Source organism: Zootoca vivipara, chromosome 4, assembly GCF_965207765.1.
Source record: "Zootoca vivipara chromosome 4, rZooViv2.hap1.1, whole genome shotgun sequence".
Taxonomy (NCBI): domain Eukaryota; kingdom Metazoa; phylum Chordata; class Lepidosauria; order Squamata; family Lacertidae; genus Zootoca; species Zootoca vivipara.
Window position 1 is genome coordinate 88,353,655 of NC_142587.1, and position 18,504 is coordinate 88,372,158.

Genomic DNA, 18,504 nt, shown 5'->3' on the forward strand with positions numbered 1-18,504 from the left:
TTCTCTACAATATTTACATACTACTTTTCGGGCAGACCTCACAAAGCGGCTTATAGCTCGATACCTACGTTGGCGTTAAAACTGCCCGAAAGGGTCTTCATTAAAACGGACTCTCCGAATAGCCTCGCCCCCTCACAAGAGTTTCCGCCTCTGGTCGCCGCTGCCAACGTCACATCCACCGGCCCAAACCGCCTTCCGCCCCCCCTCGCCTTCTCCGATTGGCCGGTGGGTGGAAACCGCCCAAGCCGCGCGGGAAGCCGGGCGGGCTCTCGCGACAGGGTGGTGGGAGGAACCCATTCTGCGCGTGCGCGGCTGGTACGGAAAAGGCGAGAGGAAAGGCGGTTTCACAGTGCGGACCCGAAAGCGAAGAAGACTAGCGCCTTGAAGTGCGCCTGCGCGGAAATGGAAGGAGCGTTCTCCCGGCCTCACCCATAAAGGGAAGCACGCATGCGCAGCTGTTGGAGAGGGTTTTCAGCGTAGGGGGTGAATACTTTTAATTACGGATAATGGTTTTGTGTCCCCCCCCATTCATCATGGGTAATGATTGGAGATCAAAAGATCCTCTTTGAATGCATCGTTGTAGCGGAAGGGGCGGGGTCGAGGTCTTATCCGCGTTAATGAATGTACACGCATACTTTGCTGTCGCTAAATTGTCGTTTAGTCGTGTCCGACTCTTCGTGACCCCATGGACCAGAGCACGCCAGGCACTCCTGTCTTCCACTGTCTCCCGCAGTTTGGTCAGACTCATGTTAGTAGCTTCGAGAGCACTGTCGCTAAATTAACGTGCGAATTAGAAGAAGCGTGTACTCCTTGGGTATGTGATGCATACCTGACTTCTTGCTTCAGTGGCTTAAAAAAAACAAAAAAACTTCAGTTGCCTTTGGGAATTGTGTCGTGTAGTTTACATGGGCCCAGAGTTCTTGTCACAGAAATCATGCAGGGGGCGTTTTGCCAAAACTGGGGTGCAGATTTGGACTATTGGTAGAGCCTGTTGTTGCTATGCCTTGACTTTCTGGCTCTCTAGTTGCTGGGCTACAACTCCAATCACGCCAGCCGAACGTCCTGTCAGCAGAGCTTATGAAGGTAAAAGGGCCCCTGACCATCAGGTCCAGTCGTGTCCGACTCTGGGGTTGCGGCGCTCATCTCGCTCTATAGGCCGAGGGAGCCGGCATTTGTCCGCAGACAGCTTCCAGGTCATGTGGCTAGCATGACAAAGCTGCTTCTGGCGAACTAGAGCAGCGCACAGAAACGCCGTTTACCTTCCCGCCGGAGCGGTCCCTATTTATCTACTTGCACTTTGATGTGCTTTTGAACTGCTAGGTGGGCAGGAGCTGGGACCGAGGAACAGGAGCTCACCCCGTTGCAGGGATTCGAACCTCCGACCTTCTGATCAGCAAGCCCTAGACTCTGTGGTTTAACCCACACACCACCTGGTACCCTAGCAGAGCTTATAATCTATTACTAAACATCCCCCCTCCCCCCAAAACCCTCTCCCTACTGCCTGCTTCTGCCTTTGCTCCCACCCACCACAGCCATGGGGCCCTCCAAAAGTTGGCCAGAAAATAATGCAGCTCTTGGGCTGAAAAAGGTTCCTCACCCCTGGTTCGTACTGACAGCAACTCCTCTGAATTTCAGACAGGAGGCACAGGGCCGTCTTAAGCGCCCCTCGCGCCATGGTGTGCCCCTCCCGCCCCGCCTCTCCGGCGCCCTCCCGCCCCGTTTCCCAGCGCGGTGGGTAGGCACAGCGCGATCTCTCCGGCGCCCTCCCGCCCCGTTTCCCAGGGCGGGTGGGCGCTGCGCAGCGGGCAGGCGGGCGGGCAGGCACAGCGCGATCTCTCCGGCGCCCTCCCGCCCCGTTTCCCAGCGGGGTGGGCGGGTGGGCGCAGCTGCGCAGCGGACCGGCCGGCCAGTAGGCGGGCGCAGCTCGCGGCGCCCTCCTGGCAGGCCGGCGCCATGGTGCCCTGCCCCACCCAGCCTATACGTAGGGCCGGCCCTGAGGAGGCATTCTCAGCCCTACCCGGAGATTCTGGGGATTGAACCTGGAATCATCTGCATGCAAAGCAGGTGATCTTCCCCTGAGTCCTTTCCCTCCTCATTTGGTTTTCTCCTCTTTTCTCCAGGGTTTGCCTCGGTCTGAGAATGAACAAGCAGAAGAAGGCAGCATACGCTGAGCAGACCACAACCCTTGACAAGTTTGGCTCTGATATCATTGCTGAAATTGAGAAGCTCTTTGGGAAGAAGTTCTCGTACACCAAACCACCCAACAAGGAATGGCAGCTGCCAGATCCTAACCAGGCTTTTAGCTGCGATCACAAAGAGTTCAGTTCCCTTGCCTCCTTGAAGGATTCCCTGAATGAAGTCAAGAACCAGCTGGGCGACAAGAAATTAGATGAGTGGCACCAGCACACGTCCTTCACCAACAAAGCAGGGAAGATCATTTCTCGCATCAAGCAAGCCGTAAATGCTGAGTTGTGTACCCAAGCTTGGTGCAAATTCCATGAGATCCTGGGCAGCTTCCCTCTCCTCCCAACTGATGCTCTTCAAAATGGGGAACTCAACTCCGTCCATCTCTGTGAGGCTCCTGGTGCCTTCATAGCCAGCCTCAACCATTACCTCAAGTCTCACCGCATCCCTTGCGACTGGAATTGGGTAGCTAATACCTTGAACCCGTACCATGAAGCAAATGATACCCTTATGATGATTATGGATGACAGGCTTATCGCAAACACTCTGCCCTGGTGGTATTTTGGCCCTGAGAACACAGGGGATGTGATGACGCTCAAACACCTCACGGGACTTCAGCAGTTCATCAGCAACATGGCCACCGTTCACCTGGTCACATCCGACGGGAGCTTTGATTGCCAAGGAAATCCAGGCGAGCAAGAAGCCCTGGTTTCCTCTTTGCATTACTGCGAAACGGTCACTGCTTTAATGACCCTTGGCCTCGGGGGCTCCTTCGTTCTGAAGATGTTCACTCTGTTTGAACATGGTTCCGTTAACTTGCTATATCTGCTGAATTGCTCTTTCGAAGAGGTTCATGTGTTTAAACCAGCCACTAGTAAAGCTGGGAACTCTGAGGTATATGTGGTCTGCCTTCACTATTTAGGCAGGGAGGCCATTCACTTGCTCTTGTCCAAGATGATGCAGAGCTTTGGGGCGGAAATGGTCGAGAAGGCCCTCTTCCCCCAACACTCCATTCCGGAATCTTTCCTTAAAGTCCACGAAGAGTGCTGTTCGTTCTTCCACAGGCACCAAATCGAGACCATTGCTGAGAACCTCCGACTCTTTGAGAGCATGAGCGAGGTGGAGCAGGCGAAGCTGAACGCTTTACGGGATTGCGCCGTCGAGTTCTTCTTGAAGCGGTTCCAGATGAAGCCTATCGCCAGAAATAACTGGCTTGTGAAGAAGCCCCGTGCGGGCTGTAGCATGAACTCCAAATGGTGTGGGCAGAGGAACAAATACTTTTGCACGTACAATGAGAGGAAGATTCTGGAGTCTCTGACATGGGAGGAGAAAGTGGCCAAGGGCTGTCTTAATCAATGGGCTGAAGAACATTCCCTCGGTAACATCGGGAAAATTTGCATCTTGGAAGGGGCTTCTTGTAGCCTGGAGTGTCAGTTATGGTACATCTTGGAGGGGCGGAGGTTGCCAAGAGTGAAGTGTTCTCCCTTCTGTGATGGTGAGGTCCTGAAGAGCCTCAATGAAGCTCTTGAGAAATCTTTCGTTGGCAGGGCAAGCGTTGGCGCCCTCAGAAGCCTGGCACAGCAAGAGTGCCAATCTTGCAATGTTATTACGGAGTCGCTAATATTGTCTGAATTGTCTGAACTTATGGAGGTTCCAAATGAAGGTTGCATTGGCCAAAGAAAGTGCTTGGCTGTAGGCTTCCCATTGCTTTGTGATGCCAACAGCCCATCTGGCTGGGAAGTTAAACTCCTGGAGTCTGCATCACTCTCAACTTTCGGCTGTTCGTTGCTTCATGACGGGGAACCAACATACCAGCAGCAGCTCCTGGAGTGCCTTTTGCGTTTGTTCCCAGAGCTTCAGGAAGGGGATGCTTTGCTCCTGCCCATTCTTTCTTCTTTTACACGCTTCACTGCTGGCTTAGTCTTCATACTGCACAGTTGTTTCCAGCACATCTCATTTGCTTGCCCAACCTCATCTCATCTCGGCGGGGCCAGCGCTGTACTGCTTTGTGCTGGCTACCAAGGTCTTCCGGATCCAGTTTTCCAATACCTGCAGCAGCTGAAGAAGCTTGTGGCTACGCTGCTTGACTCGGACTCCCCGCAGCAAGTCTTGCAGTTTGTGCCTATGGAAAACCTTCTAAAGGGGCAGCTGCTGGAGTTTCTGTGGGACCTAAATACCGCCATTGCAAAGAGACAGCTGCATTTGATTGTCCAAATTGAGCAACAGCAAATGACATGACTTTTTGTTCAAAGCAGCAGGTTGCCACCCTCGTTTTCACTTAGCTGCTGGGGGGAAAAATTCTTTCTTTTTAAACCATAAGGAACCCTTTTTTAATATATGGTATTTTGAGACAATAAGTCCTCCTCTGCTGTCCTTTGTACTTTACTATCCTGCTGATTTATTCTCTGTTTATATACAACCTGTGAGGCCCTGGGGAAATTTTCTTATACAGGAGCCACAGTTATAATGGAAAAAAGAGTCCTTTTCTATGCCTAACTGACTTATAAGTTGAGACCAAATCTGCCTAGCTTAGTGCTTCTTCAGAAATGGCACTGGCTTCCATTAAAGGTGCCTTCAGGTGAATAGGAGCAGTACATAGCTGGAAAGTATATGCTCATTGTGTGGCTGCATGCACAGAGCTAATCACCAACTGTCTTTCCCAACTGATCATTGCCCTTTGTGGAGAGCAGCAATAATAATAATGACCCATTTGACAGGGTTGCCCCACCTGATATCACTTGATAAAGACCCCTACCTGCTTGGCTGGTTCATGCATCTGACTCTCTGGCTGCATATGGATAGGTGCTTCTATGGTGGTATTAGAAATTAAAGGCATTCCTTCCACTAAACTCACCTGGGTTTTGTATTATGTGCTTCAAACACTCCCCTTTTAACTGTGAACCTAATTGTGCCCTTTCAGTGCTGTTGAGTGCTTCAGCATATGTGATCTTACGATAAAACATTTACCCACTTTTCCAGTTCTGCAAGGCCTTTCCACTCCCGTCCTGGATTACCCTTCTGCGTTTCTCTAAGAACAGGTCATAGCAGGGACAGAACTCAGGTGAATGTGCAGGAAGAGCTTCTGTTATGAACATAAAAGCCACAAGATTGAGTCATCAGGAAAGTCCCTATAGACCAGGCATGTCAAACTTGCGGCCCTCCAGATGTTTTGGACTACAATTCCCATATTCCCCAACCACTGGTCCTGCTAGCTAGGGATCATGGGAGTTGTAGGCCAAAATATCTGGAGGGCTGCATGTTTGACATGCCTGCTGTAGACTCTTACTGTCTGTCAAACAAAGGCGGGTCGGGTCCCCTTTGCAATGCAAGATAAATAGAATTCTGGCATTGTTTTGGTTTGGGAACTGCCTGTTTAATGTGGGATAGTGTGAATCGTGTAGCATTTTTTCATTTTTCATGGTTTCCGTTCACCCTTTCCTCATTCGGGCGCAATGAGTGTGTCGTGATGGCTCAGAGATGCAGGATTGGATCCTAACCACGCTGTGAGCAGCTGGTCTGGAAGAACATTGCGAGCAAGGGGCTGTTCAGGCGGTGTTAGCATGTGAATAACAAGCAGCTATTGAGTATCTGTCAACCAGCAAGCGCATTCAGCTGGCTGAAACTCCCAGTGCTGTTATGGAAGCTGCATGCAGCCTTTCCACCTGAGAAGTTGTATCTTCTGCACACCTGCCAAACAAAGACCTTGAACTAGCATCCCCTGGGAGGTTCTCCTCTGCAAGCCCAACCAGAGCAGACGGGAGCTGTATGGCTCTGCTTCACTACGAGCTGTGTGGCTCTGCTTCACTACGAGGCTAGGCCATCACTTCCTAGTACCAACTGTACTCCTAATGTGCCTGTGCCTTGAGCTAACGTCCGTATCCAACCCTGCCATTGTGCAATGAGGACAGGCCTCCTGCTTGTGCAACAGGACTTCCCCTTCCTTTTATCCTCCTTGCAGCCTCCCACATGCCCCCAAAATCTGCTCTAGAGGGTTGGGAGACCCTCCAGAGCAGATTTTGGGAGTGCCGGCTGCAGGGTGAAGAAGAGGAACACTCTGCATGGGCAGTGTTGGGTGAATCATGGTTGTAGAGGGAAAGCGAAGGTGTGCAGTTTCACCACCGTAAAATGCATCCTCTCCCTGCCAAGTGAGACTTCTTTTCCTTTTTGCAATAACTAAGGTTTTGAGCCTTCTGCTTCTTGCCAGACATCTTCTGAGACTTCCCTCATTTTCCAGATCAGAATTTTTATTCCTTTTCACCTGTAAGTTCAATGTAGTGTATTTTGAGGGAACTGGGTGTTTCCAGATGTGCTTGGTAAGCTGGATTTGGTTTTAAAAAATACCTCCAGATGTTGTTTTTCCCTTGATTTTTTTTATTTTAAAAATTCTTTATTTCTTTTAAGCTGTCAAGAGGGCGGTTGACATTGTTTTGAAACAAATGGTTGGAGCCTCATGTTGCTACTTTGATTTGGCTACTCTTATTTCTGTTTTGAGCCTTGTAAATTATGAACAGCAAAAAAAAAAGTTGGATCTAGAGGAAACTAAGAAAAAATGATTTTGAAAATACAATTTTTCTTTTCTGTCTTGTGTGTGATTCTTCTTGAAGCGTATACTTTAAAAAAATCTAGTTGTGGCTGTGAAGAAACACCACACAGGTTTGAAAATGCAAAAAAAAAATGTAATAGAAACTTCAAAATAACTTAAGGTTTTTGTGGGGTTTTACTCATTATAAACATTTTGCTTCCAGTTAGTTTTAGCCTTTAATGTTAACTCTATCTGAGAATAATGCTTTCTGCTGACCCAGTTAATATTTTTGCTGTGCTCAAACTGGTGTCCACATCAGGCAATACTGATGGACTTCTTAAATTCAGTTCTTCACATTTTCCATTGCAATCTGAGATACATATTTTTAAAATCCTCATTAGAATTTGTAGACATTTGGTGTGAATTTCTCCAGACAGAAACACCTTTGTGTGCAGTTTTGACTAATGTGCACATTAGGAGAGGGTCCCTCTTTTTTTCTTCTTCCTTTATTCTCACGACAAGCTGTGAAGGAAGCTAGGCTAAAAATAATAATTGTCCTACATTAAAGGAATGTGCTTGAGGCCTGCGTGGAGTTTTGCTTGTATCCTTCCTTTTGTCCATTGTGGAACTCAAAGCAGAATGTTTGTGGTTCCATTTTGGCTATGTAAGGCAGTGTTTCCCAACCTTGTGCCTCCAGATGTTTTCGGACTACAATTCCCATCATTCCTGACCACTGGTCTTGCTAACTAGGGATGATGGGAGTTGTAGTCCAAAAACATCTGGAGGCACAAGGTTGGGAAACACTGATGTAAGGAATGGCACTGAACATCAGAAATGGAGAGAACAAGTGATACCGGGTTTTAGCCATCCAGCCGACAAGGTCTTGTGCCAGGAGACTCCATTCCATTCCCCTGATTTTCTGTTCCCCTTCTCTCTAACAGGGAGCTAGCAACCACCATGCCTGTCAAGTTTGCATTGCCTTCATTGAGCTGTGTGGGTTCTTCCTTATTTTCCCCCCCTGGTTCTGTAAACTTTCAGAGTCCCCCCAAACCTGCTGCCACCTTCCTTTTGTCTGTAGGTGGTGCCATTTCCGCGACCAAAAGATTGACCCCAGGATAGTCAGGTTCTCTGTTAGGGTATGTGTCTATATAAGCAGAAGTCTCTCATTTGAGTCTCTCATTTAAATTGCTTCCTGTCCCCTCTCTCCAGAGCAGGTGGATCTGCACAGCAGTCGAGTATTTTTGAAGAAGGTAAGAGGCTGGGTATAAAGAATTATGTTCTCCATCTCTGGAGATTAGCTGGAAAACTTCAGATACCACAAGCATATGCACAATTATTTCACACAGACCACACTCTGCATCTGTCATGTGCATTTTCAAAAAGAACCCTACTACAATCGACCTAAAAAGCCCGGGAAGCCACACAGCAGCCATAAAAGTAATGCTCCTTCAATTATAATGATATGCATAATTATCTGCAATAAATAGGCCAATTAGCTCTCAATCCACTGTGCCTGCAGCTGCTCAGGAGCCTCGCTTGAACTATTGTTCTTGGCAATGCGTCCTGCCGGGACTGACAGGCTTCCAAATTTAGAGGACCTACTAGAGGCAGTTTCGAAACCTATGTCGAGAGCAGGTGTTCCCTGCCTAAGACTAATGCAAAATTATCTCTCCGGCTTGGTGGTCTGAGTTTTAGGGAAGGAAGGAGATGCCCTGAATCAGTAATGTGCCCCCCACATACTGGACTCGGCACTCGCCATGGCAAGTGTTGCAAAATTTAGATCGGGGTGGCCATCCTCCAGTTGGGGAGCTGGTCCTCCCCCTAAGATCCCACTTATTTTGGAAGCAACAGCAAAAAGAAAAAAAAGGTTAAAGTAGACACATCCCTGGAGTTCAAGCAGAGCCCTAATAGACAGTGCTATTTTTCCTAGAAAAAAGGGTGCTGGAATTTGCCATGGTTCTCTTATATAATGGCAATGGTGCCCACCTGAGAGGTGCTGGAACTGAATTCCGATGGGTTCCAGCTGAAAAAAGCCCTGCTAATAGAGATGCAAATCGCCCTCTCTGAGCATCAGATGAGCAGAGAGGGAGTGATAAACCTATCTCCGCGGTTGAACTGCGTGGAGGCTTACAAGCCAACCCAAAGAATATCCTCCAACCCCAATAATAACTATTGTCAGTTTTTTTGGGGGGGTGGGGGGAAATCAGTCTGTATGATGCCCAAGTCCCTTCTAATTCCTGGGCCCCTGGATCCAGCAAGGGTTAAAATCTAACAGGATTCCATTGCAGAATTAGTCAGGAGAGCTTCTTTGTGAGAGAATGGCCATACGGTAGCTGCCACTTGAAGGCCACCATTACTGCAACAAAAGAAAATTTTAAAAATTCCTTCCAGTAGCACCTTAGAGACCAACTAAGTTTGTCATTGGTATGAGCTTTCGTGTGCATGCACACTTCTTCAGCTACACTAAAACAGAAGTCACCAGACCCTTATATATAGTGAGAGGGTGGAGAGGGGTATTGCTCAGAAGGATGGTGGGAATGGATAACTGCAACAAAAGAAGTGATGGCGCCCTGTGGGATATCCATACCTGGCTGGATACCTCACCTGGCTGATACTCAGAAGGGCAATAACTTGCGAAGCTTTGTGTGAGCTGAGCTTCTCCAGAACTTATCCCCCGTTGGAGGCTGATGCACTGCATCCCTGCGAGACTGCTCAATTCAACAGCCTTTTAATTCCTGAAGGGAGAAATTCCCCGCCCTCTGCCCACAGCCTCGATTCCTTCCTCTTTATTATGGCTTAACTAAATGCACGGGTAATAGAAATAATATTTCATGCTGCATTCATTAATTCGCCTGTTTTACCTCTGAGACAATAAAAATGCCAATGAACATTGATAGTTCTGCCAACATTTGGCTGCTTTTAGCAAGCCGCTCTCTGACCCTTCAAATTATTTCCCATAATAGATGGGCTCCCCTCTGTCAGCGCTGATTTCATCGTGAAGTGTATTAGTCTAACCGATGTGGGCACTTGAAGTAGGTGCCGTTTTGGCAACAGAACAACAGGCAAAGCCTTTTGATGCGACCAGATTACATTTGGACATCATCCTATCCCTGCAAGGCTTGTGGAGGGCAAAATTAGTGAAATTGGCATTATCCCTAAATTCCAAAGACTTCCCTGAAGTTGTATAAATACAGTTCTCACCTCAGTTGGTGTTGATCTTTTAACCGGGAAAGGAAGCAGGGAATTTGGAGGGAGAAAGTGAGTCAGGAAGAGGATTATGGCTGCGTTCTGTCAGCATTTTATTCCAATGCCTGAAAATTTCCACATTTTATGTGCTCTTTCACATGTCATAAAAGCCACTTCTGGTAATCTAGTAGTATCTAGTGAAAGTTTGCATGGTCATTTGACACACACACAAAATGATTTTCAGTTTTATACATTGCAATAATTTTACAATCTTGACATTTCAAAACTTGATTTCCTGTTCAGTGCCATTCCTTACATCAGTGTTTCCCAACCTTGTGCCTCCAGATGTTTTTGGACTACAATTTGTTCTCCATCTCTCTCTGCAGTCCCTTAAATTTATTTTTAATCGCGCAGTGGCGGCACGGCGGCAGTGGGAGGCCCCGTTAGCTAAAGTGGTACCTCAGGTTAAGAACAGTTTCAGGTTAAGGGGGTCTACCCCAATTTCTAACCTCCCTTTTGCACAGGTGTGAGTGAATTTAGGGTGACAAAGTGGTATATAGGTACCAAAGTGAGAAAGGAGCATTAGAAATTGGAACAGAAGCACTGCCCGCCATTATAATCAGTAAAACTAATTTAATAAATGACATGCTTGGACACAGTCTTAGCAAGCAGGGAAGGAGGGAGGTCCTAAATAGAGGGAAGTTGGTGTGGTAGTGAGCAGATGAGCATTTGTGAGGGGAGAAAGGTGAGCAGAGATGCAGCGGGATACATGTAAAGCACTTTAACCGTCATGGCTTCCCCCCCCCTTCAGGGCATCTTGGGAACTGTTGTTTGTTACAGGTGTGGAGACTTAGGAGACCGCTGTCTCCCTCACAGACCGATTGTTCCCAGAGTGGTTTAACAAATCTATCTACCTTCCTAAGGAACTTGTTATTATAATAATAATAATAATAATAATAATAATAATAATAATAATAATAATAATAATTTATTATTTATACCCCACCCATCCGGCTGGGTTTCCCCAGCCACTCTGGGCGGCTTCCAACAATCAATTAAGATACAATCATCTATTAAACATTAAAACAGAGGTCAGCAAACTTTTCAGCAGGGGGCCGGTCCACTGTCCCTCAGACCTTGTGGGGGGCCGGACTATATTTTGAAAAAAAATATGAACGAATTCCTATGCCCACAAAATAACACAGAGACACATTTTAAATAAAAGGACACATTCTACTCATGTAAAAACACCAGACAGGCCCCACAAATAACCCAGAGATGCTTTTAAATAAAAGGACACATTCTACTCATGTAAAAACATGCTGATTTCTGGACCTTTCAGGGGCCGGATTTAGAAGGCAATTGGGCCGCATCCGGCCCCCGGGCCTCAGTTTGGGGGCCCCTGCATTAAAAGCTTCCCTAAACAGGGCTGCCTTCAGATGTCCTCTAAAAGTCTGGTAGCTGTTTTTCTCTTTGACATCTGATGGGAGGGCGTTCCACAGGGCGGGCGCCACCACCGAGAAGGCCCTCTGCCTGGTTCCTTGCAACTTGGCTTCTTGCAATGAGGGAACCGCCAGAAGGCCCTTGGCACTGGACCTCAGTGTCCGGGCAGAACGATGGGGATGGAGACGCTCCTTCAGGTATACTGGACCGAGGCCGTTTAGGGCTTTAAAGGTCAGCACCAACACTTTGAATTGTGCCCGGAAACGTACTGGGAGCCAATGTAGGTCTTTCAAGACCGCTGTTACGTGGTCTCGGCGGCCGCTCCCAGTCACCAGTCTAGCTGCCGCATTCTGGATTAGTTGTGGTTTCCGGGTCACCTTCAAAGATAGCCCCACATAGAGCGCATTGCAGTAGTCCAAGAGCAAACATAGTAAAATTATTGAAATATTACTTTAAAAACATATTTATTTAGCAAACCTTCTGTCCTGCCTGATTGCAAGAAAACCTCCAAAGCATTTTTCTTCTTGCTGTGCGCATGACGTCAGGGTAAGTTTGCCTAACCAAAAATGTTCTAGCAGGGGTTTACAACCATGCAATGAAGATGCCTGCCTAATATCAATAGCAGGAAGTTACAGAGAAAAAGCACTGCTACACTGGTGGGGATGGGGGGGGGGGAGAAGAAAACCTGATTTCCTGTAAATGCAATCCAAACCTTGTTTTCACTGAATGTCTTAACCAACAAATCATGGCTACATATGTGGCCCGCACCAGGCCAAAGATAGTGTTACAGTACTACTTCCAAACAAAACGTGGCATTTCCGTACACAGAGTTCATCATAATTAAATTTTCTGCCAATTTAAATGACACAGCAGCCCTCAAAGAATTGCCGTTGGGTGAGGCTGTTGCAGCCTTCCTGTTAGAAACCCCCAGCCCGCCACTTGTTGGCTGTTCCAACGATACCCTGTGGAAAATAAAATTACTATTAACAATTTAAGTCTGGGGTGTTTAGATACGTGTGCTGAGGATGCCAAGAATTGCACACTTCAGACTTCCTAGAGGGCGCCAGCAGTCAGGCAAAGCATCATTGCACCTTAACAGGCTCCCACGACGTGCTTCTTCTGCTTCAACATCAATTCTTAGCCTTGGGGCTTCCTAATATGACGTTCTTTCTCAGCTATCTGCAGAAACAGGGAAGCAAATGTGTGTTAAAGGGAATCTGTTGAAAGCAGCCAGCCGCTTTTGAGCTGTAATAATGTTGCCTTTGAGCAAAGGGGAGCCGAGGCTGATTATTTTATCAGTTTGTTCTCCATCTCTCTCTAAGCCTGAATGTAAAGGAGCTCCCTTAAGTCACTGAGGGGATTTTCATGCCAGCTCCAAAGTTTCCTGAAGTCAGGGCCGGCCCACCCATGAGGGAAGGTGAGGCGAGTGCCTTGGGTGGCAGGATCCACTGGGGCAGCAGATCCAGCCTCCAAGGAACGCCTTGCCTGCTGCCGCCACTGCCGTACGCTCCTTGGGGGGGCTGATTTTGCCCCCTGCTCAACAGCCCCTCTCCCAATGCAGCCTCTACAGCAGCGTCTCCACAAATAGGAGGTGCTGCAGTGGAACAGGTTGCTCACTAGAAACTCTCCATGGTCCTGCAGGTTCCTCAGACGAGACCCTTTCTGGTCCAAAGTTGTTCTCTTTATCAATTTTGTACTGAAATCCTTGGTATCTGTGGGTGCTTGTGAGTTTTTACGCTGCATTCCTGAAGGATGGGTTTAAACTGCAGGACAGTGGCGAGCCTTTACACTTGCCAAGAGACACTGCGAAACTAGAGGGATAAACACTCACCATCTATCATGCAATGGTCTGGAGACCATAACATCCTTGCTATATCTGAACACACATTTTATAAACTTCAGCTTCATTTGTATACATATGTGGACATTTGGCTGGCATGTATAGAGCTACCTGCGTAAACTAAGATGGATATATTGATGGTTATTGTATTGTTAAAGTGAGCTGAAATGTTTTTTTTTCTCCTGTGTGTTTTTCTCTCTCTCCTGTCCCCCCTTTTCTTCCTCTCCTTTCTATATGTTTTCCCCCCTTTCTTCAATAAATTTGCAATACAGTGAAAAAACAATAGGAGGTGCTGCTGGTCTCCCCCCCCCGAAGGAAATGGTGGGGGCTTCCCTCTGGGGACCCCTGGGTTTTGAGTCCCATTTCAACCATCAGGTAAAGTTGGTTTGATCCCCCGCTTGTTCCTGATGTAGAATCTCCCTCACCTCTTCTTCTCTAGCAGAGGAGGGACCTTTTTGTGGTTTGCCTCAGGTGCCAAAATTTAATGGACCGGAAATGTCTGCAATACAGGCAGCTACTGTTTTAGATGTGTACCAAGAGGCATACACTGTGCACACGAGCATTGCACCGAACCTGGAAGTGGCCTGAAAACGTTGCAAAAAGGGGTAGGGCGGGGGCTGAACAGGGCAGGCAAACCTTACATGGGCCCTGCCAATGTCTTTGGCAGTCCAGAATGTAAACCCCCCCCAAAGAAAACCGTCACTGCCTATATCAGGGGTCCCCAGACTACGGCCCCCGGACCGGATGCAGCCCAATTGGCCTCCCAATCCGGCCCGCGACGCCCCCCCGCCGCCCACTGCCGCCACCCGCTCTTACGGTGCGCGGCGCGGTGGCGATCTTCAAAATCGGGAAAAAATCGCCGAAAATCCTTTGTGCGCATGCGTATGGGCCTCTCCCGACCCAGAAGAGGTCATTTCCGGTGCACTTCCGGGTCGGGGGAGGCCCATACGCATGCACACAAGCGATTTTCGGCGATTTTTTCCCGACCGTGTGCGTGTGCGCATGCGCACGGGCGCGCACTCCCCCGCCCTCCGCCCCGCTGCGCGCGCACTCCCCTGCCCTCCAGCCCGCCGCGCGGTCGGCGCGGCGGGCACCAGCCCGAAGCCCGGTAAGTCTGGGGACCCCTGGCCTATATCCTTTCTGTTCTTTTTAATTTTTTAAATTTTATTTATACTTTTCACATTTATACATTTCACTGATTTTACGATCATTTTGACATTTCAAAACTCGACTTCCTTCCCCCTCTTTCTGCGGTTCCCTAAATTTATTTTTAATATCTTCTGCAGATACAAATTAACTGAATTTGCTCATTTATTCATCTTCTTTGAATATATACTCTTATGAAACTGCAGGTCATTACAATCAGGGTTTTTTATCTGTTTACAATTTATGTGTAAATATTCAGTAAACCGTTTCTTTTATAAAAAGTTTGTTATCTTGATTTCTTATTCTTCCAGTAAGTTTTGCCATTTCTGCATATTCCATAATATGGGGAGAAATCAAAGGAGAACCTACCTAATTAGCAAGGTGCAAACCAATACTCTGCCTTCCTTTGAAATTCACGCTTCTCCGAATTTTGCAATGCACTTCTCCGGCAAACCAATGTGTACAAAAATGCATATATTTAGGCAAATATTACGAAGACGATCCGTTCCGCGGCACTCTTCGTAAGTCGAAGTCTTCGGTTGTCGAAGCACTCATTCTGCACATGCGCGAAGTGCAGTTTTGTGCTTTGCGCAATGGCAGACCGCACATGCCACTTCTGCGCAGGCGCAGAACACGTGTGTGGCAAAAAGACTTCCGGGGTTGTCGACTTCGTAAGTCGAAACCTTCAGAAGTCGAGGCATTCGTATGTTGAGGTACCACTGTATGTATAAGTGCATTGTATGAGGGGAAATTCCTTTGCAAATAATGTGCAAATGGGGCAAAATTGCATAGAAAAATGTGTCCAGTGGTACCTTGGGTTAAGAACTTAATTCATTCTGGAGGTCCATTCTAAACCTGAAAATGTTCATAACCACAGCTGCCAAGTCTTCTGTTTTTCGTGGGAAACCCCCGGATTTTAATCCATTTCCCGCTGTTATCCCGAATAGAAGAAAATCCCGGAAATCCCCCAGATTTCCTACCTGCCAGGGAGGCTCCATTTTGGGTGCCGCTCTGCCCATGCCTGGGCACCGGAAATCGGGCAGAGCGGCACCGGACGTTGCTTCTACGCGTGTCCAGACATGCGTAGAAGCAACGTCCGGTGCCGCGCCGCTGCTGATCCCTCCTTTTTCAGTGGGAGACTTGGCAGCTATATTCTTAACCTGAGGTACCACTTTAGCTAATGGGACCTCCCACTTCTGCTGTGCCGCTGCCATGCAATATCTGTTCTCATCCTGAAGCAAAGTTCTTAACTCGATGTACTATTTATGGGTTAGCAGAGTCTGTAACCTGAAGCGCCTGTAACCCGAGGTACCACTGTAGTCAGGAGAAATCTGCAATAAAATGCTGGTGAATTTTCACGAGGGCTTACACACACACACACACACACGGGCAAACTGATGAGGAAATGTGAAGAAACTGAGCTTAAGACTGGGAAAATGAAAAATGGAGTGAAACAGAAATGGTCAGATTGTGGTCTAACCACTGAGCCTAGGGCTTGCTGATCGGAAGGTCAGCGGTTCGATTCCCTGCAATGGGACGAGCTCCAATTGCTCGGTCCCAGCTCCTGCCAACCTAGCAGTTTGAAAGCACCCCAAAAAGTGCAAGTAGATAAATAGGTACCACTCTGCGTTCCGTGCGCTGCTCTGGTGTCGCCAGAAGCGGCTTAGTCATGCTGGCCACATGACCCAGAAAAACTGTCTGCGGACAAACGTTGGCTCCCTCGGCCATTAAAGTGAGATGAGCGCCGCAACCCGAGAGTCATTCATGACTGGACTTAACTGTCAGGGGTCCTTTACATTTACCTTCACTCTAAAGCAAGCTAGTGTGAGTTTGCAGCCTAATTAGATTACTTTCGCATCAGTATTCTGTGCTGCTAACACTTTCCCCTCTACACACTGAGAAAATAAGGCAGAAGGGAATGTTTCTTTTCTGCGCTTAATAAGGTCAGCAGTCTGTGAAAAAAACAAAGATGGGAAAATGCATCACTTTTTATGTATAAAATTCCACTCGAGCAGAAATGTGCCGTTGCCCCCCCCCCCTGCATTTGTGTATTTATAGAGTTTACCATTTGGCAAAGAAACAGCATTAAAACGGTTTTAAGTGCAAATGTGTTGTGGGGCCCTCTATACCAGTGAAGTTGTGGGTGCCATTGACACAGTAATGATGTGTTAATAGTGGATTTATACCAGACCATCCACAAATCATTTCATTTTGGTTCTTGTTTGTTGATGGCTCCCCAGTGTTATTGAATTATCTTGCATGACTGTGTTTGTGTGTGTGTGTGTGTGTGTGTGTGTGTGTGCGCGCACAGAGAATAATCTGGAAAATTGGTAGGAAAATTTACAGAAATTCAGCAGGCAGCTGCAGGGAATGAGCCGACCGGAAACGAGGCAGTATGTTCACCCCAAAACCTTGGTGAAAAGTACTGAAAACTGGATCGCCTCTATAAGCATCCAAATACTATTGCAGGTATGGTGCTGGAGGAGACTCTTCAGAGTCCCATGGACTGCTAGAAGATCAAACCTATCCATTCTTAAGGAAATCAGCCCTGAGTGCTCCCTGGAAGGACAGATCCTGAAGCTGAGGCTCCAATACTTTGGCCACCTCATGAGAAGAGAAGAATCCTTGGAAAAGACCCTGATGTTGGGAAAGATTGAGGGCACTAGGAGAAGGGGACGACAAAGGACAAGATGGTTGGACAGTGTTCTCGAAGCTACGAACATGAGTTTGACCAAACTACGGGAGGCAGTGCAAGACAGGAGTGCCTGGCGTGCTATGGTCCATGGGGTCACGAAGAGTCGGACACGACTAAACGACTAAACAACAACACTATTGCAGGTACAAATCACCATACATGCACAATTAAAAAAATACCTCTGGATGAGCTCTGCTTTGTATTGGTTCCCCTTCTTGCACTCTGCTTATTGGGAATTGAAACACGCTGAAATCACAGGGCAGGAAAATGCCCATTTAAATATCAATAAACACAATGTATTTTCATTTTGTGTCCATTCCATAATCGCAGCGGTGTGTTTCAGAGCACGGATAATATATGCAAGCTAGTTAATTGGACTGAGTTTGCTGCCATGACTTAAGAAAAAAGGGCATTATGATTTTACATGGCATGCGATATTATTATTATTTTTTTAAAAAATAAACCATTCCTGTAAGAAGTAAGCCCAGTTGATTTCAATGGGATTTGTTTCCTGGTAATGATGCTCAGAACTGCAGATTCGTTCTGTAATTGGCTCTCTCCCTAGCCTCCAAGTTTAACATGAAACTGAACAGTGATAGGCAATTTGGGTGAGAACTATAATTTAGTGGGGTTTTAGAAAACATATATTTTAATTAAGATAATAATAAGCTGTCTGTAAACATGGCATGTTGTGTGTTTCTGTATAGTGTAATTATAAGAAAGATGTCCGTAAAATGCACGTAAATAATGTTTCTAGATAGATTCTTACATGATAATCAAGACAGTCCATCACTGGGGTTATGCCTGACAAACGAATGGATCTCTCTTCTGCCTTTGGAACGTGACACCCATCAGAGTTTGGAGGAGGGACAGAAAGCAGTGGTGTATTATAACTTGCCTGGTGTCAGTACCCTGTTAGTTCCTAATACTGAAAAGAGATGTGTGGGGTTTTTTAGTGCTTGTGTTTTGGATGAACTCTTACATACTAATGACGTTTACTCACTTCAGTTTTTGTATGCTTGAGAAAATTTGCTTTCCCCTTTTTGTATTTGTTACGGTACAAATGCAATGCATCATGGTCAACAACATATACACACCTTGCCATATACAGCCAATCCTAGGGTTGCCATATTTCAAAAAGTAGAACACCTGACACCCGCAAAGTTGTTGAACTTTTTTAAAGGAAGACCCCGATATGGTTGCTTTTTTTAAAAAAAAACCCACCAAAATTGTTGAGCTTTTTGGGGGTGGGCAGACCCAAATTGTTGAGCTTTTTTTGGGAAACCTACCCCCCCCAAAGAGATTTTAAGCTTTTGGAGCTGTTTCCGGGTTTCCCGTGACATTTTGCCACTTTGCCAAAATTCCCCCCTACGCTGTTTTTACACCCGAATACCAGGACATGTCAAGAACTTTCCTGACATATGGCAAGCCTAGCCAATCCAGTATTTGCCTTCTGTCCTGTCCATTAGTGGGCTCCCTCCGGGAATC

The 18,504-nt window shown here is 47.1% G+C and overlaps 2 protein-coding genes across 18 annotated transcripts in view; one reads left to right on the top strand and one right to left on the bottom strand.

The window, feature by feature from the left end:
* CEP295 (centrosomal protein 295) overlaps positions 1-190 on the bottom strand; it is a 39,242-nt gene extending 39,052 nt beyond the window's left edge. For 12 of the 15 annotated variants that reach the window (XR_015949730.1, XR_015949729.1, XR_015949728.1 and 9 more), the window contains exon 1: positions 69-190. The gene's annotated coding sequence lies outside the window, so the exon portion shown is untranslated. The remainder of the gene's footprint in view (positions 1-68) is intronic. The other 3 variants (XM_088668398.1, XM_088668399.1, XM_088668409.1) reach the window with 3 other exon arrangements.
* A 112-nt stretch (positions 191-302) lies between these two features.
* Positions 303-6,762, top strand: CMTR2 (cap methyltransferase 2). Of its 3 annotated transcripts, none has more exons than XM_060273881.2 (2): positions 303-483; positions 2,121-6,762. In XM_060273881.2, exon 2 carries the CDS (start codon positions 2,140-2,142, stop codon positions 4,420-4,422), a length of 2,283 nt encoding a protein of 760 aa, XP_060129864.1. In that variant the 5' UTR covers positions 303-483; positions 2,121-2,139; the 3' UTR covers positions 4,423-6,762. The 3 variants fall into 3 exon arrangements, with proteins under 3 accessions (XP_060129864.1, XP_088524539.1, XP_088524540.1); XM_088668413.1 differs by having other exon boundaries at positions 399-814; XM_088668414.1 differs by having other exon boundaries at positions 428-1,083.
* Positions 6,763-18,504: the final 11,742 nt, after the last annotated feature.